General features: G+C 43.4%; 1 protein-coding gene across 5 annotated transcripts in view; it reads right to left on the bottom strand.

The window, feature by feature from the left end:
- Cacnb4 (calcium voltage-gated channel auxiliary subunit beta 4) overlaps positions 1 to 24,367 on the bottom strand; it is a 243,005-nt gene that overhangs the window by 118,372 nt on the left and 100,266 nt on the right. The window contains exons 1-2 of one of the 5 annotated variants that reach the window (XM_021180355.2): positions 6,718 to 7,053; positions 4,665 to 4,824 (exon numbers count right to left, since the gene is read on the bottom strand). The exons of 2 other annotated variants lie outside the window; for them this stretch is intronic. In XM_021180355.2, coding sequence (XP_021036014.1) covers positions 4,665 to 4,670 — 6 coding nt within the window. In that variant the 5' untranslated portion in view covers positions 4,671 to 4,824; positions 6,718 to 7,053. Of the gene's footprint in view, positions 1 to 4,664; positions 4,825 to 6,717; positions 7,054 to 24,367 lie in introns of those variants that run through there. 2 more of the 5 variants (XM_029472678.1, XM_021180350.2) reach the window with 2 other exon arrangements.

The raw sequence follows: 24,367 nt of genomic DNA on the forward strand, positions 1-24,367 counted from the left end.
CTCTCTCTCTCTCTCTCTCTCTCTCTCTCTCTCTCTCTCTCTCTCTCTCTCTCTTCCCTTGTTTGTTTGCTTATTGGTTTGTTTGAAAAGGCATCTTTCTATGTAGTCCTGGAACTTATATACAGACAGAGCTGGTCTTGAACTCACAGAGATTCACTTGCCTCTACATCCAGAATGCTGAGATTAAAGGCATGTGCTATCATGCCCAGCTTAGTTCTTTATATAAAAGTAAACAGCAGAAACTGATACCAGGATGCAGTTTATCATAAAGACCCTTATGGAGAAGACAGGTAATCTCCCTTGAGACTAAACCCTCAGATGCTACAGAAAATGTAAAACCTAAGTTCCAGGTTAAGGAGGGAATTAACTTCTGATCAGCAAAGGCTGTTCCCTGCTAGTAAGCAGTTGGATGATGCCCTACTTTGTCCAACCTCAGCATTCATAGTGACTCCACCCCTCATCCTGTGTTGAGACTTCATGGTGTTGCTGAGAAAAGGGAGAAGTTTTTCTTTCCCAAGAAGAATAAGCACAGAAGAAAGGCTGAGTTTGCTGTGCTGAAATACTGTAAGGTGGATAAAAATGCAAAATTAGTTGCCTTTGTCGAGAGTGTCCTTCGGATAAATGTGGTACGGGAGATTTCATGATCAGTCACTTTGACAGACAGCACTTGTGGCCAGTGTTGTCTGACTTAACTACTTCAACAAACCAGAAAACAGGTAATGGTTAACAAAAGACAGGAACTGAAAAAAAAATTAAAGAATAAACAAGTATATTCATTTAATGGGTATACAAATTTGATTTTGTCTTTAATAGATGGTGAAATTATCTGTATAGCAAAGGAATTGCTTTAAGACATTCTGCATTTTTATCATGTATGCATATTTATGTATGTGTGGACATATGGGGGCTGGCATAGGACAACTTTGTGGGAACTTTTCTCTCAGTCCACCTTTATCTGGTTTATGAAGATTGAACTTAGATCATTAGGCTTGTACACCAAGCATTTTTACCTGCTGAGCCATTTTGTCAGCCCAAAACAATTGTTTGAAAATACATTTATGACTTATTATCAGTTAAGTTCTTAAATTGGGTATCTATTTTTGTGGATTTATATACCCAGGGTTGCATAAAAAATTTCTCAAGCAAAAAGAGTCCATTGTAAGGTGGCTACTAAAATTGCTGTTTTCACAGCTCCTGTGGCTGGTACAAACATGCTAAAAGCATTAAAGTAGGCCTGTTTTTTAAGGATATAGCTCTTTAGAGTTTGCTGGGTCTAATCTTCAACTTAAGTCCACTGATACCTGAGTGAGATTATGATATACGAGATGACTATTGTTTGAAAGGACAAATGGGAGAGGCAAGACAAGATGGAAAATGATAACCAGTGTAGTTTTATCCTCTATTTCCCTTCCAGTTGCTTACCCAGAGAAGCGATGTTAAAGAAGAGATGGAGAACAGAATGACAATGACTATCGACCCAGTAATAAGGTCATTGGAAAAGAAAGACAGAGGCAGAGGGAAACCTGTGGGCCCTTCACCTTATGATGGGTTTACATAGTCACTGCTGACTTTCTACTGAGTGTCGCACAGATCTAAGATCCACAGAGTGATGTGACATTTACTGAGGTCATACAACTGGAGTCACGGTATTATAAAACTCTGGGCTCAATCATGCTACACTGTGAACAAAATCCCTCAAAGGGCTTCTTTGCCAGACGATGGACTTTGAGGAAGGGGCTGGATTCTGAAGACTCTTGTCTAACTAATGGAGCCTTGTCCTCGTGGATTAATAATATAATGGTATTATCAAGAAGTGGTAAGAGGAAGGAATTTAGACCTACTTGAAGGAAGTAGATCACAGAAACCATACCCTGGGCCCTTCCTGTCTTCCTTTTTCTCTGCCTCTTATCTAGCATGAGATGAAGATGTTCCTCTGCCATGCGCTGCTGCCACAGTGACGTTCTACCCAAACACATGAGGCCAAGAACCCCCTGAAACCGTGAGCCAAGATAAACCCCTTGAGTTGTTCCCAGGAGCACTTGAGTCGTTCAAGGCAAAAATAGCTTACCGTGAGCCACTGTAGTCTAAAGAGGAGAAAAGCTGTCAGGAGAGAATACAGAAGCACCTGGGCAGGGCTGATATGATGATTGAGTCACACTGTCGTCTATCACCCCAAAATGGAAAACAAACAGGGAAGCAGCACGAGGGGCAAATTCATGGCCTCTGGTCAAATTTAAGGAATTTCTCTCTTAGCATCATCATAATTCAGTGTGGAAAGCATTCCTATACATATGTTAGAATTTATAGGAATTTGATTGACGGAAGGGTGTGTACATCATTTACTTCTCAGACCCTGGCTTCTCACCACAGTCACTCAGCTAAGTAAAACACCTACCTGTCTCCGTGAGATCTCGCATGCAAGCCATAAGCACTTGATTGACTTCACTAGCCAAGGATGCCAAAACCCCATCTTCAGACTCGGTTACAGACCAGTTTTCATACTCTAGAAATGGACAGTCAAGACTCTCTGCCCCAGAAGCACAAAGGCCTTTGGTCTGCCTGCTTCCCAGAGAAATCCAAACCTACGTATCTCTAGGACATTTTTCTGGAGGCCCTTAAACACATCACCCCTCCGTTTGAAGTGTATCTTCCTCCTTAAGAAGCGCAAGGACGTATCTCCGCATAAAACAACTTTAAAATGGAATCCCTTCACTCTGTTGTTGAGTGTGGCTTTTCAACCCTCTTGGGTACCTTTGTTCATATCCACGGCAGTTAATAATAATTTTCCTTCTCCCAACTTCTGTGCTAGAAATCTGCCGCTTAGTATAAACCATCAGTTAACAGAGCATGAAGCATATCTACATAGGACTGTGTGTGATGTACGAGACTGCACAGTACATATGCACATGTGGATGCACAGACATTTAGACACACATAGTTATACAGCTTATTGAAAACAAATATCTTCAAAAATTAATATATAGTTATTCTTAGAATAGTATACAGTACATAGACATTTAAATGCATGCATTCAAACAAAACATATACATTATAATTGGTACAATTTTCTCTCCCTTTATCTCTCATCACTATCTCTAATGGTATTGATAACCACTTTATGTTTTCTTTCAATATTTAAAGACTGTATTTTCCTGGGTAATAAGTGCTTTGAATTAAGACCCAATCATTTTTCTCTTGGAAAATGACCAAGTTTCTCTCTTTCAATGCTTTAAAATTTGGGCATTTGAAAATGGAAGAGCTGGGGAACATGAAACCAACTAGTATGTATGGTTAGCCCTGGCTTCACTTTGCAAAATACTCTGAGCATCTAAATTTCTTTTAGGTCATTCAGAATTCTATATGGCTGTGCCAAGCACTCTCTGCACAGGCCGGTGTCAGTGCTAGTGTGCTTGATATTTAGTCAGGTGAGGACAACACTTAACAGACCAGGATGTAACACACAGCAGCAGGCTGAAAACAATCTATTTGCAAGGATGTATATGTCATGACGGCCAAAAGCAGCATATAATAAGCACTGACTATCGGAGAGTAGTGGGTCTTGGGCAACTTTTTCTGCTTTTCAACTCTCCTTATTCATTTCTCTTTAAAAAACAAACAAACAAACAAACAAAAAAGCGTATTATTTGTATAATAAGCCACTAGGACCTGTATTAAGATATACTGGAGCAGTAAACATAGAGTGCTGGGTAACACACAGAAGCCAATGGCAGCCTGTGTACACGACCCATTGTAAGTGGCCCAGGGTCGGCATAGACACATCGTAGGTGCATACTGCATTATCTGTGTTAAGGTGACTCACAAAGTAATGTGGGCTGTGGACGTGGCTCAGTGTTAGAGCCCATACCTAGAATGCACAAGCCCCTGGTTTTCATCCTCAGTAAAAACAAAAGTGCGAAGTAATGTAGCAGTTGATGTGAACTCCCCTACGCTGATGAAAGAAAGGCCTTGCTGGGGGCCACTGAGTGACCTTTTTGTTATTTTCTTATACTTAGAGATGGTCCTGGTCCTTTGCTATCTGTCTGGTAACCAGAACAGAAGTTAACAGACCTGTCCAAACAGACTCCTCAGGACTTAAAAATCTGATATGTGTTTACTAAACCATTGTGGCAAGCTTCTCTGTCCTTTCTTACATGTGTAGTGAGAGACAGAGGCTACAGGCTTCAGGTTTCAAACTAGGGCCCTACAAGGATAACATCTATATTTATATCTATCTGTGGGTCAAAATCAAAACAAACAAACAAACAAAAAATGAACAACAACAACAACAAAATACCCCACCACAGTGCCTAAATCTCTCTTAGACCATGGAGCCAAGACATGCTGACAGTGTATATCAAGATTTTATTCTTAGCGTAAAACATCTGTCTGTAGGCAAGATGACCTGTTACAGTCTCACTGCATGGACAGACTGACTAGAAGCATGTCGGATACACTGAGCTCCATGCACCCCACAAGCTCTGCAGTAGCACAGTGCGGTAGGGGCTCCCCAGCCCCCCCACCCCCAGAGAACACGCCATTCTCAGCTCTTAGTGCCTGTCTATCCTCGGGTTGCAGCTGGTCACCTCAGTGAAGCCTCTCCACACACCTATCCAGCAGACCTACTCCAAGAGCTCGGCTTCGATCTGGGCAAACCCCACACTTACAGCCATCAATGCATTGGCACTGAGAGAGACTGCTGGGGATGTGGCACTCCAGGTGTGGCTTTATCTGGCACTCCACCGGCTCAGCTATTTAGGCCTAGTCGTCTCCATTGGCTTGAAGCTCTGTTCACACCATCTCGGGTAACACATCACATTATTCTTCCTTATAAAAACAAATAAACTCGAATGAGCATTCAGGGTCAGGTCAGCCCTCCGAACATCTCCGTCTTCCCCTCTGCCTTATGTACCATGGTCCCCATCCCACCCCAAATCGCTCCTCAGTTCTGCCCACCTCTGTGGATGTACACAGCCCCAGGAGCTCAGCCTGCTAGCCACCACTGAGTCACTGGGAACACACCACTGCAGTACCTAACCCTACCCGCCATCGGCTTTAACCGGTAAGTCAGGCCAGGACACTCTTCACTTCCCACCCTACAGGAAAACCTGCTGTCCTGAGAGGCTGGACCAAAAGGAAAGACAAATGTTTCTGTACTTAGAATGCTTCCCCTCTGACCTGGTGCATCTGAAATTTACACAGTTCTAGAGAAGAAGGAGCTGCTCACATTAGTTCCTAGGCGACTCCTCTCACATTAGTTCCTAGGCGACTCTGCTGCTTGCGGCAGCTGGCTTCTAAAAGCGTTTCTGGAAAGAGCGACAACAAACTCCGATCCACTTCAAAGCAACACTGACTTCCCAAGTTTAAAAATCATGGTCAGAAACAAAACTTACAACTCAACGAGGGATCAGACGTTTCATAACTGAGTGTGGAGGGACACAGAGTGTAAGAAGATAGTCAGGCCTCCTGAAGAGCCCAGCTGTGAATAGCTGCTTGACTGAACTCCTAGAGTCTCTTCCATCCCTCAACCCTACCTGCCAGAGTAGGCCTTCGTGACTTCAAGCCCCAACAGCACAACTATGGCCCCTTGCAAAGAACTGACAGTCTGGTCACTTGAAGCACGCTGGGTGGAACACAGAACGAGTTTTCAGGAGAACAGTTAGAGTTACAGCTAACACAGGCAGCAAGGGAAAATGGGAAGCCTTCTGACACCCGAGGGTAGCTATCTTTCTCGGACAGCAGTTATGATGCATACAGCTATACTGACATATGCCATAGGGTTCTTTTTTTTTCTGCTATAATCTGTTTATTGAGTGATTTAGCCAGAGACCCTTATATAACACATTTCTGTTTTGAATGTGGCAATACACACAGCATTATACTCATAAAATTCAGACGCCCCACAGCATATCCCATGGGCAACCCCTCAGCATCCTTCCTTGCAAGGTGTCTACGTAAGTGATGCAGAAACAGGTGCTGCCCCCAGCAAGAGTAAAAAAAAGAAGCATCCAGCCGTCAGCTTTAACCTCTGTGTAAACTGTACAGCATACTATGCTACAAATTCGGGGATTGCAGAAAATCATCTCATCCTAATGGCGAAACATTGCAGGAGGCTGAGCTGTCAGGGGCCGGAGTCCAGTTTTCTAAGACCAAACACACATGAGTTCACTTCGGTCTCCCAGGGCAGAGTAGAGGGACACCACCGCCTCTGCACTGGAGATTTGTGTGCGCGACCCTTTGCATCTCATTTCCTTAACAAAGAAGCAGCAGAAAGCACACTGTTTGTCTGGCCAGTAAGCACATAATAACAGCTATAGCTGAGGACCTTCCATTTATGCTAGCTCAACAAACAATGTTATTATATAAAGAGTGAGTCTTTCCTGTGAACCCTGCTACTGGAAAAAACAGCACTTTCTGCATACTTTAAGCCAGTCTACAAGGGGCAGTTACCCGTCATGAATCAACCCTGGCCCTAGTCACAGAGAAATCCCAACAACCTATTCTCTTAGATGCCTTTGCTATCAAGTTAATTGCCCTTTTGCTTGACAATAAATGATTTCAGTTAGCTACACACTACACAGAGCATACACAGCTGCCAGCAAGCACCCCAATGCTGTTGGCTTTCAGCTCCATGTTTCCTGCGTTGCCTAAGAAATAGGAGGGGGGAGTGGGAGGAGGAAGAGGAGGAGAGAGGGAACCGGCTATCTATGAAATACTTACAGCCTCCGAGTCTTCAACTCCATGCAGGTACAAATTGTCATACATGGAGGTCTAATAATCCACAGCACCTCTTTTAAGGCAAAAACAAAATTGCTGCAGAAACCACAGCTAGAGCTTAAAAGAAAAAAAAAATAATAAAAGACCTCTTTGGAAGAACTGCGCTGCCTTATCAATTCCTGTGGATTTACCAGGCAAGATGTTATTCGTTCACATCATATAGGGCGAGGTTATCCCCAGAGACATGCAGACCTGGCATTTTATCTGCCTCTCCAATACAGAGCATAAAAAGCAAAAGCCTTCCTCAAGCACAGACTGGTGACAGAGCTAGGAAAGCGGCCTCTGATTGGCTCAGCTCCCCTGCTTCAGTCAGCTGAAGAGCGAGCGTTCCCTGAGAGAGTGGAGGGTGACTCTGAGCATCCTATCCAGCACCAAGATGCTTCCTGTTTCTCACGCATTGCTCCCTCTACAACGACACTTAGCAGTAGCCAAAAGCCATTTCAGTGTTTAGGAAGGAGGGCTATCAGATACTCGAATTACAGCCATTCATCCTCTTTGTTAAATGCACAGTTGGAGGAGGGAGCAATAGAGAGGTTTTATTTTTTTAGTATTTCATAAAGACAGGCATAGGCAGACACCGATCTCCATCCAACATCTGTACTTTGCAGAGGCGATTTAAGTTAAGGGACACTAAGTCATAGAGAACATTTTAATCTAAATGAAGGAAAGTAGATAAAATACCCAGATGGTAAGGTTTGTGGCATTTATATAGGAAAAGTTTTCCATATTTTCACCAGTGTCTCTCTCTGCCTTACTGGCAAGATAACATCCTTGTGCCACTAGTGAAGTCTATACAGGTAGCCAAAACCTCTCAACTTTTAGATGCAGAATTGAACATTCTTTTATTTCAATTTATTTAAAATTCCTCTTAAGTAACAGACTATGCTTTTGCGAGACTCCTCCCTCTACTTCTTATACCAGTACTTCCCGTACCTCTAATAATTCCAAACACTGCTGATCCTTCCCCACAACTCACCCAGGAAGGTCTCACCCCAACCCTCTGCTCCCACACCATACTCACGGTGATGGAGGACATATTCATTAATGGGGTCACTTGAGATAGAGTTCGCCCACTTTCCTATGGCTGTCTGCTCACCAGTAATAGATTGCAATCTGACCCAGAAAAACCTACAGCCCACTCTAAAAAGAATCCAGCTAAAATTGGAAAGAAATTGGTAAGGGGCAAATAGCATCATCTCGAGAAACTATATGAATCATGTGGTAAGAAATAACCCAGCAATGCCGTCCGTATCAGCTTTGCCACTAACTTACCAGCTGACCTAGGCCAGTCAGGCACTGCCTCTGCAGGCTTCCGTTTCTTCAGCTGTGACTCTGAGGGAAGAAATAACTCGGAGAAAGAACTTTGCAGCTCTGAAGTGCGACATAAACACTTACCAGCAACAACCCTGCTTTGTCAGCCAGAAATCATTGGCTATAGCTCACAGGACTTCAGCAAGAAGTCACCGGCCCAGACCTGAGAAAGGAGGCCATTCCTCCAGTCAGTCTGAAAGGCCTAAGTCCAGAGCAAGAAACCAAGTCATCAAAAGTAACCCAAGAGCTACCAGAGCTGAGAGCAGCTGACATCCCTTCTTCCACATCTATGATGGCCCAACCATTGCTGGCTTTCAGTCACTTTTGCATATCTCAATACCTAATCCCTTTCAAATCTAGAAGATGGCAAGGCGACTTCCAGACTGGGTCCTCCAGACTCCCTAGATGACAAACTCACACAGGATAGCTATCACCTTTGAGTCTGTGCCTACCCAGGAATTAGAGAAATATGTCTGACTCAGAATCACAAGCCAATAAGGGACCCCAGCGAAGACAAGGTTTTTTTTTTTTTTTCTCCTCAAATTCTCCAGGATAGTTTCTTACTTTACTATTTCAACTGAGAGTATAGATGTTTCCTGATTATTTTCAAACAAGAGTCAATTAAAAAGAGGAAAAAAGAAGTGGTCTGTTTTCAGAATTGACCAAAATGGGTGAAACACTCCCTGCTGAGAAACCCTGCAAGGTTCAACTGCCCCCCTGCATCTAGCAGTATCTACTAATGCTAACACCAGGCCTAAGAGGCGGGTGTCCAGAGCAGGAGCTTGCATCACGAGTCTCTCATACAACAGTCTGCCATCTGACTCAGGTTGCCTTGCGGGTCCAGAGGTACAGAGTCAAGAGCAGCAGTTGTGTTACTCCTTGCAAACCCACACCCTTCTTGCTCAGGAAGGGCAGGAGCGACAGTGGCAGGTGAAGGCTGACTCTGCCTGCTTCCCAGGAATTAGAGAAATATGTCTGACTCAGAATTACAAGCCAATAAGAGACCCCAGAAGTCATCCAATCCAGACATTTAAAAAAATAAATTGATTTCTTCAAAGCCTCCTCTTCCCCCCCCCACCTCCTCTATCTCCTCCTCTCCTCTCCTCTCCTCTCCTCTCCCCTCCTCTCCTCTCCTCTCCTCTCCTCTCCTCTCCTCTCCAATTCTGTGTGTATATGTGATGTATATTCTTGTGTATGAATGGGTGTATGCATGCTGAACCCAGAGTTCAGAAGAACTTTGGTGAGGGAACTTGTTTCTGGGACTCTCGGGCATCAACAGAAAAAAGGAACTTAGAACTGTAGAAGGACGCGGGAACTGGCCATCTCTGTCCCCGAATGCTCTGCCTGGCTTGGAAGTTCTGAAAGGTCCCTCAAAGCCTCCTGTTTCACACCATCTCAAGTCCCCAGCTTTCGATGAAGGAGTCCCATGGCTCCATCAGGTTCAAATTCCAAGAGCCAAATTTTAAGGGTATATCCCCCCCCCCACACACACACACACACACACAGCAAGAAGTGCAAAGAAACTAAAGATGGGATCCTCCCACTTTTGACACTGAGTTTCCCAGGCTGAAAAGATGACAGACCACTTCCTCCTCTGATCTCCTACCTCAAATTAAACTGGGATTCCCGGAAATCCCTGAGGCTCATCTTGCGTTGGTATTCTTCAGTGCCACATCTGTCTCTCGCTGTTCAGTGGCTTCCAAAACCACAGAACCTCCCACAGAGGCTAACCCAATTCGAGGGTGCTCTCCTGACAGGGTTTCCACAAACCCACTGCCTTTCACCTCTCCTTAAATCAGTGACTCCGAGTCAGAAGATTCTGCACGAAGGCATCACCAGGATGCTTCTATGTATAAATCCTACACAGTTCGTGAAGAGCTGCTTGTTGGTGTTTGACAAATGTCTCAACTGTTTTGGTAAGGTCGAGGAAATGGCAAGGCCCTTACCAAACCACCTGATATAACAAGACAAAATTTCTTCCTCTAGCTTTGGTGATCTACGAGAAGTTAACCTTCTTTACCAAACACTGAGCCTTGTGATTCAGCAAATCTGTGTGGTTTTCTGGAAAAATAGCAGACCCAGGATTTTCATCCTCTAATGTTTGGTAAGGACAGCAGAGGGAAACAGAAAGGCGAGAGTAAGGTGGCAAGCTGTGAATTGTGGATAAGCATGAACAAGACAGTTTTAGAAGTTTTAAAAGAAATTGATACCCACTTTTTTCCTGCCAGATTTCTCTGAAACCTAACTCTTCTAAGCCAATGTAATTATATATTCTATGGCAGGACTCTGAGAGGTCCAGAGAGAGGAGACAGGACGCCCAGCCTTCCTGTTGGCTCTATGGACTGGAATACAACTTCAAGCCCTTTGGCAGTTTAGCCCTGGGCTAACACTGCTATTTTGATGCTGTCCATGCTCTGCTAGCTGACTTTCTCCTTTTCTCTGCAAGCACTTAAGCATTCCTTGCATCTAGATCTCTGTGGGGCAGTGCAAATGTGGCTTCTATGGCTTTGGCTCTGAGCTGACTTCCCCAGACAGGTAGTGGCAACATAGAAGAGAGGAGAATAAGCAAAGAAAAATTCAAAAACAGATGTAGGATTCTACATCTCGTAGGGTTTTTGCTACAGTGTTCTGGGTTTGTCCTTACTACCCAGGCATGTTCTGGAATCCCTCTGGGCCTCATCTGTAACCATAAGGTAACAGGTGAGTTCAGGAGCTGATGCACTAATACACTACATGGAAAGCACAAGGGACACAGAGTGGAAAACTTGGCTTTTGTTTAAGGTAAGTAGAGTATAAGCAGAGGTGTATATGCTGCCCCTGGAAGGACATGCACAGTGCACTGTGCATAGTGACAGCTTCTACAACCCTTTGCCTATGGGGTAAATTTCCAAATAGTCGCACCTGATACATGCCTGATCCTGTCAATTCCCACTTAGGTGCCTGGGTTCTGTGACCAAAGCTGAGACTAGCATCCTGCCTCCTGTTGCCCTACTTAGCTTCATGCCAGCTCCTTCCGGCTGCCTACCTGCTTTATCTGGCCTGGTGGATGATGGCTCCTTATGCTAATGTTGGCATGTTCCCTGGAGTGCCTCTATCTCCCAGCACTCCAGAATCTCTGGGCCTCTGGTGTGCTCTCCTGATCCCATGTTAGCCTCTCCAATTGTTTATTTTATTACCCTCCACACACACACACATCCCACCCCATTGCCTAGGAAAGCACCCTCAGAAAGACCTTATAGTAAGTAAATGCCACTACTGATCAAAACTAGGAGGCGAGAGGAGAATAGAAAGACAGAGGTGAGGAAAAAGAGGCAGAGCTAGAAAACTCTTGAGATAACCCAGGTAAGACTATGTGGATCAGTTCCCCTCTTCCCTGTCATGTTTGATGGATTCAGAAGAAAATACTTCATAATTCATAAAGAGTGAGTGAAGGTAAGGTATATAAAATAAAAATACCCATGGCCTACTCAACTTGCCAGAAAGTGACAGGTTCCCCTGTGATTGACATATTACTCAGAATCTCTTACCTTCTCAAATTTCTGTTGGGAAAAAAAAAAGAAGAGTCAAACTCTTGGGGGAAAAAGTCCTATAATGCCACAATTTTCATGAATGCTATATTATTTATTTTCCAAAACACACCTAGGAGATTATTCCATGGCTCCCTCCCCATCCTGTTACTAAGGTTCCAGTTCCAGCTGTAGCTGTAAGTCACTGATTGCTCCTCACAGCCACAGGAAGACCAGGAACACTCAGATCAAGAAATGGCTGTGGCCACAAAGCCAACTGGAGGATGACAGGCTACCACAGACATCCTGAAGCAAGACCTGGACCAAGGAGATGGCCGTGCTCAAAGCTCTCACATTTTGAGAAATGCCGATGAGAAATGGGAAGTCATCCCTTTTATCTGCAGAGCTTCAGCAGGAGTGGGAAGCAGGAAGAGAGCAGCCTGAGATGAATCCCTAGCCAGCAGAGATGAATCAGCTACCAAAGCACTACTTGGTGTGGCCCAGACCCCTCCCACCAATGTGGGGCTCCTTCCACCCAATGATTCTAGATTTGCTCCAGAGGATAAATGGTTTGGGGTTGGGTTAGGTTCAATTAATGTTCAATTTGTGAAATTTTCTATTTTGTACTACTTTTAGGTGTGTGTGTATATATATATGTATATATATGTGTATATATATATATATATATATATATATATATATATATATGCCTTCCCTTTGAGGAAGAGTTTTTCTCTTTGATTTGATACCCAGTAAAAGTCCATCCATTCTTGTGAGCCACCTAAAATCTCTTCTAAAAAACAACAACAACAACAACAGATTGTGTTGTCCCTATTAAAAGTTCTCTTAATGCCTTCTCACTATTTTAAAATAAAGGTCAAATCCTGAACATGAACTAGCACAGGATTTCATTTCTTAGATTCCTTCTTCTGCACTCTCTCCAGTGTATAACCAACCCAGAGTCCTTGAATACATTCATACTCCCATCCATAACTAGGGTTTGTCTATCCTGACCCCTTACTCTGAACTCTACTTCCTCCCATGAGCACACACAGGTGAGAACGATGGATTAAGTCCATAACTCATGGGAACGTGAGTCCTATGGTATCTTGACTAGTGTTCTGTTGCTTTGAAGAGACACCAGACAACTCTTCTAAGGGGAAGCATTTAATTGTGGCTGGCTTACAGTTTCAGAGGTTTAGTCCATTGTTGTCATGGCAGGTACCACACCGGCAGACAGAGTACTGGAAAAGGAACTGGGAGTTCTATGTCTATATCCACAGGCAACAAGGGAGGGCCACCGGTTCTAGCTTGGGCTTTTGAAACCTCAAAGTGACACACTTCCTCTAACAAAGCCACATCAACAAGGCCACACCTCCTAAACCCTCCCAAGTAATGCTACTCTCTAATGACTAAGAATTCAAACAAATGAGCCTATGGGCGCCACTCTTAGTCAAACCATCACATATGTAGCACTTTAGTCAACAACATGAACCCATTGCCAAGTATAGTATCTTGTGCATGACTGGCTTTCCAAATACCCAATAGTTCACAACTGTCTTGAATCCTTGGTTCAGCCTGTACCTTGGCTGTCAAAACAGTGCAGTAACCAACAAAACAAGTTCCAAAGTAAAATGTGAGGGTTTGCTTGGTTTGTGTTGCTTTTAGGTTGTGGACCATGAATATCTCTCACTAAATTACCTTTATGCTTTTGCTGAGAAGCAGGGGTCTGCTCAGATCCAAGTGCTTATAAATCATATAATCTAGGTATGGCGTTGGTGTGCTGTTTTAGCAACATCTTTGTTTCAAATAACTGACAATACATTAAGGGAAAGTGTTTGGGGACAGTTGTTGTTTGTTGATTGGATGGTTGGTTGATAGAAACAAGATCTCATCAACTTCCACGTTTCCACGTTTGACTGATGATCCCCGCCTCTCCATCCGTCCATCTCCTTCTGGAAGGGCGATTCCTTCATGTTACAGCCCAGCTGCTGTCTCTTCCCAAAGCACTTCTCTCATAAATAATAGTTCTTCTAAAATTCCTTGGTCCTCTGCTCTCCTGTACCCCTGCTGGTGAGCTAAGCACACCACAGTATGAGACCTCTGGTAGATGTATGTCTCTGTGACAAGATGAAAATTCAAAAGGAAGAGTTATGTCTTGCTCAGTTTTACACACTACACACTTTATTCCATAGAAAAGTCTCAAAAGATTACAGTTCTAAGACCTGAACTACAAGTACAGGAAGCTACGTTCTAAACCCTATGTCCTTTCTGCCTAGGTAATCATGCAGTCTTGTCTCGTAGAGACTAGACAGTAAGTATAAAGAGAAGTAGATGAGCTAAGAACTTATAGGTCAATTTTAGGGCTATTTAGGAGTTAGAAAACTAATTATAAACTGTAAAACCTGTGTCAGGAACTTAGATCTGAGTTGGGCTTGTGTGAACATGGGAGTTCTTCTTGGGTAGACCAGATGTTCAGATGGGACATAGGTGGGGGGACAAGTGGGTAGGACGGAGATAGAACTGGGATATTTCCCTAAATGTAATTTTGGAAAAACACTTATTGGCCATCAGGAAAGCCATACCACATACCCCTCAAAAGCAGACTCTATGGCTTAGGCATCCTTCAGCTGACCCAGTGCCTAATACAGTAACAGGCAAATAACTGAAGCACAGAAAAACAGTAGAACAAAGTGACTGGAGGTAGCATGACAGATAAATTCTGCAAAGGAAATTCTACAATAAGGGGACTGTGTATCTCAAGTTGTGCCATACTCTGTGCATCTTTGGGTCCCCACCCCAACCCCAGCATGCTAAAACCGCAAGAAGAAACAAGAAGAGCTGTCTAACTCCAAAATACTGACCACTCTAGATCCTTCCAGAAGTGGTCCTAGCTCTTTACTGCTGGGCATCGATAGGATCATCTCAGGCAACTGGTTAGTCTTAGCCTTCCGGCTGACTGTTCTCAGTGTCTGTCACTCTCTGGGGTGTCAAGAGAGAATGGTGTCTTGGGCACACTGCCGAGCTGTGAACCTTATTCTTATATGTGACAAAGATGACTAAAAGCCTGGGCAGTTCTTTTCCATTTCTCCCATTTTACAATAAAACCAGTTCCATGTCCAAGCACATGGTTCTCCAAGTTGAACCTCACTACCTTCCACTGTCTCAGCTGTACCAGATGTTAACTGTGCCCTAACGGAACAAAAGTCACATGTACAACTTACACACCAAGTACAACTTATTCCCCAAGAAGGGAATGTCTGTACCACATACTCTTTGGCCTGTTTGTTTAGATGTGGTACAATGAAGCAGTTTACAGAGAACCTCGCACTCATCGTAAAGAGTTAACAGAATAAAGAAACTCATTTGTCCTGGCTAAAAGAAATACAGGGACAAAGATGGAGAAGAGACTGTAGGAATGGCCAACCAATAGCCTGTCCAACTTGAGACCCATCCCATGGATGAGCACTAGTCCTTGATGCTATTAAAGATACTGTTTTGCTTGTAGACAGGAGCCTAGCATAACTGCCCTCTGAGAGGCTTTACCCAGCAGCTGGCTGAACCAAATGCAGATACCCACAGCCAAACATTGGACAGAGGTCAGGGACTTTTATGGAAGAGTTAGGGGTTGGATTAAAGGCCCTAAAGGGGATAGGAACCCCACAGGAAGACCAACAAAGTCAACTAGCCTGGACCTCTGGGAGCTCTCAGAGACTGAGCCACCAACCAAATAGCATACATGGGCTGGACTGAGGCCCCCAGCACATATGTAGCAGACGTGCAGCTTAGTCTCCATGTGAGTCTCCCAACAACGGGAGAGGAGGCTCTCCCCTAAAGCTGTCGCCTGATTGTAGTATCCATTCCCCAGCAGGGCTGCCATGTCTGACCTCAGAGGGAGAGGCCTTATCCTACAGAGACTTGATGCACCAGGTTGGAGGGATGGAGGAGAGGAACTTGGGGAGGCCCACCTCCTCAGAGGAAAAGGAGAGGGGGATGGGGAGGAACGTTGTGATGGGGGACTGGAAGTGGGAAATGTTTGTGATGTAAATAAATAAATAAATAAATAAGTCGACATTATTAAGTGAAAGGCATTTCTATTCTATTACAATAAATTCTGGAAGGATGGGGAATTTTTCATTGCAGTATATTTCCTAAGTCAGCTATATTTTAAATATATATATACATCTATATTTATTATATATATATGTATATATATGTGTGTGTGTGTGTGTGTGTATATATATATATATTAAACCAAAACTCAGAGGTCATTTGAAAACATGCCCAGAAACAAAACCTGGACTTGGAGAAAGGCAACCCACTACATTATATAATTTCCTCTAATTTTTATTTCACAAAATGCTAAAACACTGCAAGGATGGTTATCGATAGCAAATCCCCATCTTCTCCCCACACACATCAGAAATAGAATGCTGATCTGACATATTTTCTGAGAAACAAACAAACAAAAAATGTTCAGTGAAGGGGGGGTAGATTTTACACTGATTTTTTTTTTTTGAAGCCCTAATAAATGGACTCAGAGAAAAGCTTCAGCTGGGCTCTTTAGGTCACTACAAAGAGACAGTCGCCACCTTTTAGCCAAGCCCCAGGGGACTTGTTCTGGAAGACTTGGATTCTCAATATCACTTGTGTTAATTCCCAGTTTGCTTGGTCATTTCCTCTGCAGTACTAGATGGAACATTTGCGGGAGAACTGAGTCCAAAAGCCTTCCCTCAAGAGGCACGAATGGAAACAAACTGAATTACTCGGTCTAAACTCCAAATCTCAGAAGTGGTTCTCACATTAACTATCCAAGAAAAATAACAGTAATCTCCATAGAAGAGAGTGAAAGTTGGAGAAGAAGTAACAATTAAGGCACAGTTGCTTCAGTAGAAAAATAAAAGAATACACACACCATGACCCAGTACTTATATAAGTACGTCTCACAAGCACAAACAAAACTTTAGTAACACAAGTGCTCACACATGCCTTTACAAAATTATTTAGTATTGTGTTTTAACAGAACATGAATTTTCACGTTTAAAAGAGACAGGCTAAAGAATTTGAAATAATTATACTCAAATAAATATTTCTATATTACATGCCTTATAGCACCTCTGGCTCACTGGATGTCTGAATTCTGTGTGGGAGGGGAAGCTATAAACACTACCTGACCCACTGATCTTATGAGCCTCCAGAATCTATTTTCTTATCAACTGTGAGAGGCAACCACTTCATAATTTTTAAAACTGGTAGTTTAGGCAAATTATTTATAATAGTTCTTTTGGTTACTCTTTCAACCTCAAATTAGGTTTAAATAAATAGATGACATCACAAGACAGCTAAGTGGTAATCAGTGTAAAAAACGCTGCCTAGTCATCCCGTTCCCTGTGGCTCTCTGACCTGCGGCCCCCATGAGCAGAGAATGGCTGTGTCAACATGCTTTGAGGGTTAGTATGTAAAGCAAGATGCTAACACACACTGATTATCTATTCCAGAAAGTTCAATGATACATCAGTGGGGTTCTCAGAATACTAGCAGCAGGCATGAGAATAGAAATATTGTGGGAAACTGGCCAGATTTTCATCACTTAATGAGAAACTATAAGTGTTTCTCAACTGGTTCCCTTCACAGTTCTCCATTAAAGTTTTAAGTTGAAGAGCGGGATCAGGCAGATAATCCATGGGCATCATACTTGAATAGGAAGTCATCAACCAACCCAGCCACTTTGACATCATTACTTTATCCTCAATTAAGTAAACCAACCATTAAAACATTGAGGCTCAGAAGAAGGAACAAACACACTTACTTCCTAACCGGAAGGCTTCCATTCTTTTACCTGTCAGCTTTTACCAAATGCATTCATTTGACATCTAGCTGATCAACATAAGGGGAACAGCATCAGAAGCCACGGAATGCTCACTGACATCACACAACCCTGAGCCTGGAAGCCAGTAATCCCCACGTAGCGGCCCAATACCATCACTCAGAAGGCTGGGGCCAGTCTTGGCTACATTGTGAATTGGAGGTTAGCCTGGGCTACATGAGACCCTGTCATAAAAACAAAATAAAAAATTTTTTTCATTGTATTTCTTCTGCAGGTGTCTCAGTTTACCTGTATTTCAGGTTCACTTTCCTTGCTACCTATATGACTCAAAGCCATGTAAGCTTTAAGGTCAACTGAACTTCATCCCCAATCTTCTCTTAACTGACTGATTCAATACCAGGAGCTCCCAATGGCCAACTCTTTCAGGAAATATTTGCCTTTAAAGCACTGAATGGATGTTTCCTTTTAATTTTAAAAGTAAAATGTGCTCTTAAACAGGTATTATTGAAAACCTGAGATAGACACGGATAGAAATCTGTGGTCTTCTTACCAAGGTATGATTGCTGTTATTTCGGTATTCTTTCCCTGTCTGCATGTATTTTCTTTTACATTTAGAATGTGCTCCGTGTAAACTTTTACATTCTATCAATAGCAACATTAGCATATCCTCAAGTTATTAAGACCTCCTAATAAGCACAATGTATCAAAGTTCTATAATACAACATATATGGGCACACTGCGCAGTTCCATTGTTTTAAATTCAAAAACGTCTGAATTATACCGGTCTGCAATTCAGACTATTTTTCTGGGCTATATTCCCAGATATGCTTTAGCCAAAGAGTAGGAGCATTTTAAGCCTCTTGATCACACTGCCAAATTTTGCATGGAAAAATTACACCGATTTACATCCTATTAGCTCAACCTAGAGTTCCACCCATAGTCCTATCACCAGCAGTGAGATGAGTAGAAGGTACTAGCCTAGTTGGTTTTTATCTTAAAATCACAACTGCCTATACATCATATTTGACATCTTTTATTGCATACATTGGTTTGAGGGGGTATAATTTTTAAACTGCTAACTTTCTATGGAATAAATTGCATGCCACCACAGTTTTTATTTTCAGCTGTGCTAGCAAATAAACAAATGTGAATATATACAATATTTTTATAAGCATGGCTAACTTAGTTTCTCTGAAAGAGGAATGTCTATATCTAAACACTTAGAGACTTCAACTGTTTTCTAGAAAGCTACAGAAAAAGTGTATCAGGGCTATCAGACATGACGGGTTAGAGAGTTGCTTTTGGAGATATTTAAAATTCCTCTTGCATTCCAGAAACTCAAATACTAAAGGCTGTATAGCCCATGTTTTCTAAAAAGCCCATAACTACTCTATTGGGCATCTGACTGGGAAGCCACTGGCTTAGGATCACTCTAGTTTGATATCACATGCATTAAGTGAATGGGCATACAGTCATCAGTATATGAATAAGACATTTGTTTTTTATACCCAAAAGTATAATTTTGCTCCACGGGTCTGACCATACATCTGTGAAGCATCATCCTGTAAAAGTGCCATTTCCTCGGCGATACAACCTTGATCACGGCTGTTAGTCTCATTTCTAAGAACGTTCTTCCTTTACAGGAAAAGGAAGTCATCTAAACGGCGACGCACCCAGCGCCTAGCTGAAGTGTTTACACAGAGAAGATGAGACACCCGGTATGAATTTTCAAACTGCCAATTCTTTCAATACAGAGACTCTTCTGCAGTCTGTGGGCCAGGCATATGAGTCCCTATTAACTGCTGGTTTACAGTGAAGTTTACACAAATATGAAACCACAGTGGGTCCTCCAACCCACCTTGAATCCCCCATGCATCTTCAAACTGCCACTTATGGCCCCCTGTTAAGCACACTGGGACGGTCTGTGGCTATTGAAGTTGTTGTATGTAGCATACTCCACCTGAAATGGAAGGAGCTCACCTCTGCGCACTCTTCAAACTAGGTTGTCTAACACTCCAGGGAGAATAAAGAGAAGGAGATAGGGAAAAGTTATCTGCCTATCAACAGTGGCATAATCTACTTAGCTGGTATCTACTAGCATAAGAAAAGCCCAGGCAATCAGCTCCTTCAGCTGTGCTGGACCAAGTGTAGCAACTGCAAACAATTCCTCCCTAGGTGGGACAAGCAGAGGGACCAGAACAGGGAAGGCAGATTGACAGATACCATCCTAGGAGGATGAGGGGTCTAAATGAACTCTTATCAATCACTAGCACGGGGAGCTCTTCACGAGTTATTTTCATGTTTCTTCCTTCTCCTCTCAGGTGCTGAACGTGGCCACTCCTACTACCTCAGAGCCCATCATGGAAGAATAGATAGGAGAGAAATGTAAGTGCCGACAACCTGTGTGTGCAGTAACTCTTGGGTCAGAGGGCATGGGTGAGCCAAAGACTGTGAAAAATTTGCACTTGATTTCCCAGCAAGAAGAGCAAGGGACGGGTTTTACTTTGGTAAATAAAATGGGGATTCCAGTGAATTCTTGTGTCCTTTCTGGAAAATTACCACCATGCTCCGGCGTCAATATGCCAACCGAAGAATTAGCTGACAGTTAGCGGATAGGCTATTTGAACAAGAAAAATTAAATCTTCATGTTGCAATAAACATTCTTTAAGTTATATAACTGCAGTCCAGCGGATACTTCAACTGGCTCACTTGGTTGAAACTACTTTGCCTGAGGTTGGGTTGTTTCTTCCATGGACATCACCCTCAAAAAAAAAAAAAAAAAAAGCCTCAGGCCAGGAAAAACCAAGGCATGTTACTAAGCACCATCAGCTGCGGTGACACATTCCAAAGGAAGGGAGTCTCTCCGTGCTTTGAGCTAAATTAAAGGGGCATTATTAGCAAGACGACCAGCTCTGGTGCTGAAAGTAGCAAACAGGACACACACCCGAGACTGCAGTCACAAGGTCGCACCTTCACACCTCAGCACTGGCAAGTGTCACCGCAAACCACCACACCCGCCCTCTCGCCTCTCTTCCTTTATTTTACTGTCTAAATTTAGTGCCACTTCAGAAGCTGCTAGCTCAGATAACTGAGTAAGGACGTGCGTGCAGGAGAGTGATTCACAGGGCCGGTGGGGTCCACCAAGCTCAGCGGCTCCCCTTTTGTAGATTTCCATTTATAGTGACAACATCTCTCTCACTATGCATTACCCATCTTCGGCTGCTCAGATAATCTCGCTAAAAACATCTCTACACATAACCATCAGAGACAGGGCTTCTCTCTTAAAAATCTGAGTCCACAAGATCCTTTTTCAATGTTCTCTTCCTTACCAAATAATCTATTACCAACTGAAACACAGCGGTCTGAAAGGCCGGACGATGAGGATACAGTTAGAACAGTCTAGAAATCAGAGTAAATTAGAAATCTTCCTGAAAAGTTACTGGAGTTTATAAACTATAAATTAATGCCATCGTGTTTTCCCCCAAACAAAAATCAAAGAGGACAACAGACAACATCAAAGGGACAGACAAACCCAGCTTCTTGTCCAAGGATAAAACAACTCCAATCGTGCCTCTAATTGCCTTATCAATTCCCATCCTTCCGTGGTTCTCACCCCATGGGTCCCTCCAGGCCTTACCCACCCCTGCTTTGATTCAGTACATGGGCTTTTCCCATTTCACCAACTCACACGAAATCAAAAACCTTTTCCATGCTATGCTGAGGCAGCTAACAGACAGATGAAGGAAATCCCAAAATTCAAAGACTCAGCCAGGCAGTGGTGGCGCACTCCTTTAATCTCGGCACTCAGGAAGCAGAGACAGGAAGATTTCTGAGTTCAAGGCCAGCCTGATCTGTAGAGTGAGTTCCAGGACAGTCTGGGCTACACAGAGAAGAAGAAAAGAAAGAAAGAAAGAAAGAAAGAAAGAAAGAAAGAAAGAAAGAAAGACAGACAGACAGACAGACAGACAGACAGACAGACAGAAAGAAAGAAAGAAAGAAAGAAAGAAAGAAAGAAAGAAAGAAAACTGATTTCTCATCTTTGGAGACCCAGATGGAGGCACCAGCATATTTGGTGTCTTGTAAAAGCTTGTTTTCTGATATGCAAAGGCATAATTAGCAGTTTGAAGATGGATGTGAGGTTCAAGGTAGGTTGCAAAGGCTACCTGCAGTTTCATATTCTTGTAAACTCCACTGTAAACCAGATAATAAAAGGGCCCATAGTCCCTGGCTTATAGACTGCAATTGACTCTCTGGATGGAAAGAAGTGGCAGTTTGAAAACTCATACCAGGTGCTCGCTGCACTTTCACCTGGTGCCTCGGCAGCAGGGTATAGAGAGGACGCTCTGATTTTTCTTTCTTTTCTCATAAGGACACTAACACCTCTCTCTCCCACTCCCTCTCCCTCTTTCTCTCTCTCTCTCTCAATATAAGGCTCAGGCTACCCCAGAATTCACCCTATCACCTAGGCTGACTTTGAACTTGAGATAATCCTTCTGCACCTGCTTCTCAGGTGATGGGATTTGCTTCTGCACCTGCTTCTCAGGTGATGTTAAGAGCAGGCCCCGACATTAATACCATCTTGAAGCTCTACCCTCAAGACTTAACTACATCCCAAGGCCCCCACTCCAAATGCCATAACGCTGGACATGAAGGTGTCGATGTCTGACTTCCCAGGGAGTCACAAACATTGAGCCCAAAAGGACTTCCTGGCACTCCATCCATAACTGTCCTCAGTTTCCCTCGGGCCACAGGAATCTTCGACAGTCTTTTTATCTCTTTATCTCTCCTTTTGCCACTAACAGACAATTTGTGAACAAACTGTTTCCCAATCTGCCCCACAGGCCGTAAACATAAGAGTCAACTTCCTGTTCTGCCCAGAAGACTAAACCTCCTTCTAGTGCATTTGTCAAGAAGTCTCCTTCCTCCTCTTCAGTCTGAGCCACCCGTGTTCAGAACTGCGTAGTGTCAGCCTCAACATAAACTCTGAGTGCTCTCTTGACTACAGCTGGCTAGCCTCACTTATGCACAGCAGTATACCAATACCCCGTTAATCTTATACACCAACCACTTGTCCCTGGCTCCTTTTCCAGCCATACACCTCAGTCTGCCTGTCCTTCACGGCCCATATTGAGAGTGTATCTATCATTACCACTGGACCACAAGTCTTCATTTGTCCCATGTTCTTCCTTTATCCTAATCCAGCCTTCATCTCCACCTTGACTCAAACTGCTCTTGCAAAGCTTACAGGTGAGCTCAGTCACTGTGTCTAACAGTCCTCGCCTGACTCCTGGTGCTGCTGGCCTCCCTTCTAGACATTCTCCTGTTTCCCTGTGTCTGTGGCATGTCTCTCTGGCTTGGCTTCTAGCTCTCAGGTCATGGTTTTTCAAGTTCCTTTGTTGGGGCTTCGCCTCTGGCCACCTCTCAAATATTTTCAGAGATCTACCTTCCATAAGTAGATATGCCTAGTCAAATCTGGATTTCCCAAACCACCAATTTGGCTGCTCAGAACACATCCCTCCTTGGATGTCTGACAGCTAGGTTGTCAGGTCCAATGAAAAACTTATCACCACTTTCTTCCAAATCGAGCCCCTGTTTATAACAAAGAATAATACCATCTGCCCAGCTGTCTGGTCTCGAAATGTGAAAGTCGTTCCTCACTCTGTTGACCTTCCTTGCCACTGAACTCCAGTTTGTTATTCTTCACCATAACAACTGCTGAACACTTTTTCTCCAGTTCCTTCCTGGCTCTTCCCTAGCTCGCACCTCCTTTTTGGTCATACCACAACCTTACATGCCACGCACATCTTGAATATCAACACAGTCAACAAATGACAGCTCAAATGGTAACCACGGTACCCATCTATGAGATAAATTGTGAACTCTTGGGCTGGTAAGATGGCCTGGGGGGTAAAGGAAGTTGCTACCCCAATGACCTACCTATGTTTGATCCACGGACGTGGTGGAAGGAGCAAGCACTTCCTTGCTTCCTCAAGTTTTCCTTTGACCTCTTCACAAGTCCAAAGACATGCGGGCACACATACACACAAATAAGTAAATACTGTCTTTTAAATGTGAAGTTCAAAACATGGTCGGGGATAAGATGCCCCGTTCTGGTGTGCCCAGCCTCATCTCTCGTTATGGTTCCCCACGCAGCCTTCCAGGTCATCCCATGCTGGAGTTCCCAATGCTTATACTTAACTGCTCCCAGATGTCTAAGCACATTCCCTGAGCATCCTTCCTCAAACAAATGCTCTACCTTCTTCACACCCCCTCATGGGTCATGTGAAAACCAGTCTAGACAATTCTATCTGGAAGCCCTGCAGAAGGGAGCCATCTTGTGGCTCCACCCCACCACTTCAGTTAGGATTACCTGTCTGCTGTGGGCTTTCCGGGGCTCAGGGACCGGCACACCAGGAAGAGCTTCAACTCCAGGAAGGACAGGCACTGGACAGCACAATATTTGGTTATTTGACCACTACCACAGTACCTGCTGGACAGTCTCACTCAACATCTTTAACAGAGTTTTCCAAGGTCTGGGACTAAATTTCGTCATTGGTAAAGAACATTTGTATTGAACACATCTGATTCGTTGTATACTCTCTCTGGCTAACATTGTGGGCACATGTATCATGGATCCTAAGGAGATGCAATTTCATCTGAGCAAGCAAACAGAACAAGGACGTAATCAGTCAGCTACATTACCAGGAGATAAAAAGAAACCAAGGAGCTGCTTCAAAACTGCTCAATAAGACAGCATGCAGGACCACCGAAACCTTGAGAATATCTGGATAACGTGTCATTTTAAATGTTATCTTTTAACTGGGAATGCTGGTTTGTATGTATGAAATGACAATGCCTAGTATCTTAGTCAGGGTTTCTATTCCTGCACAAACATCATGACCAAGAAGCAAGTTGGGGAGGAAAGGGTTTATTCGGCTTACACTTCCAT

The sequence above is a fragment of the Mus caroli genome, chromosome 2 (genome assembly GCF_900094665.2).
Source record: "Mus caroli chromosome 2, CAROLI_EIJ_v1.1, whole genome shotgun sequence".
In the NCBI taxonomy this organism is placed as follows: domain Eukaryota; kingdom Metazoa; phylum Chordata; class Mammalia; order Rodentia; family Muridae; genus Mus; species Mus caroli.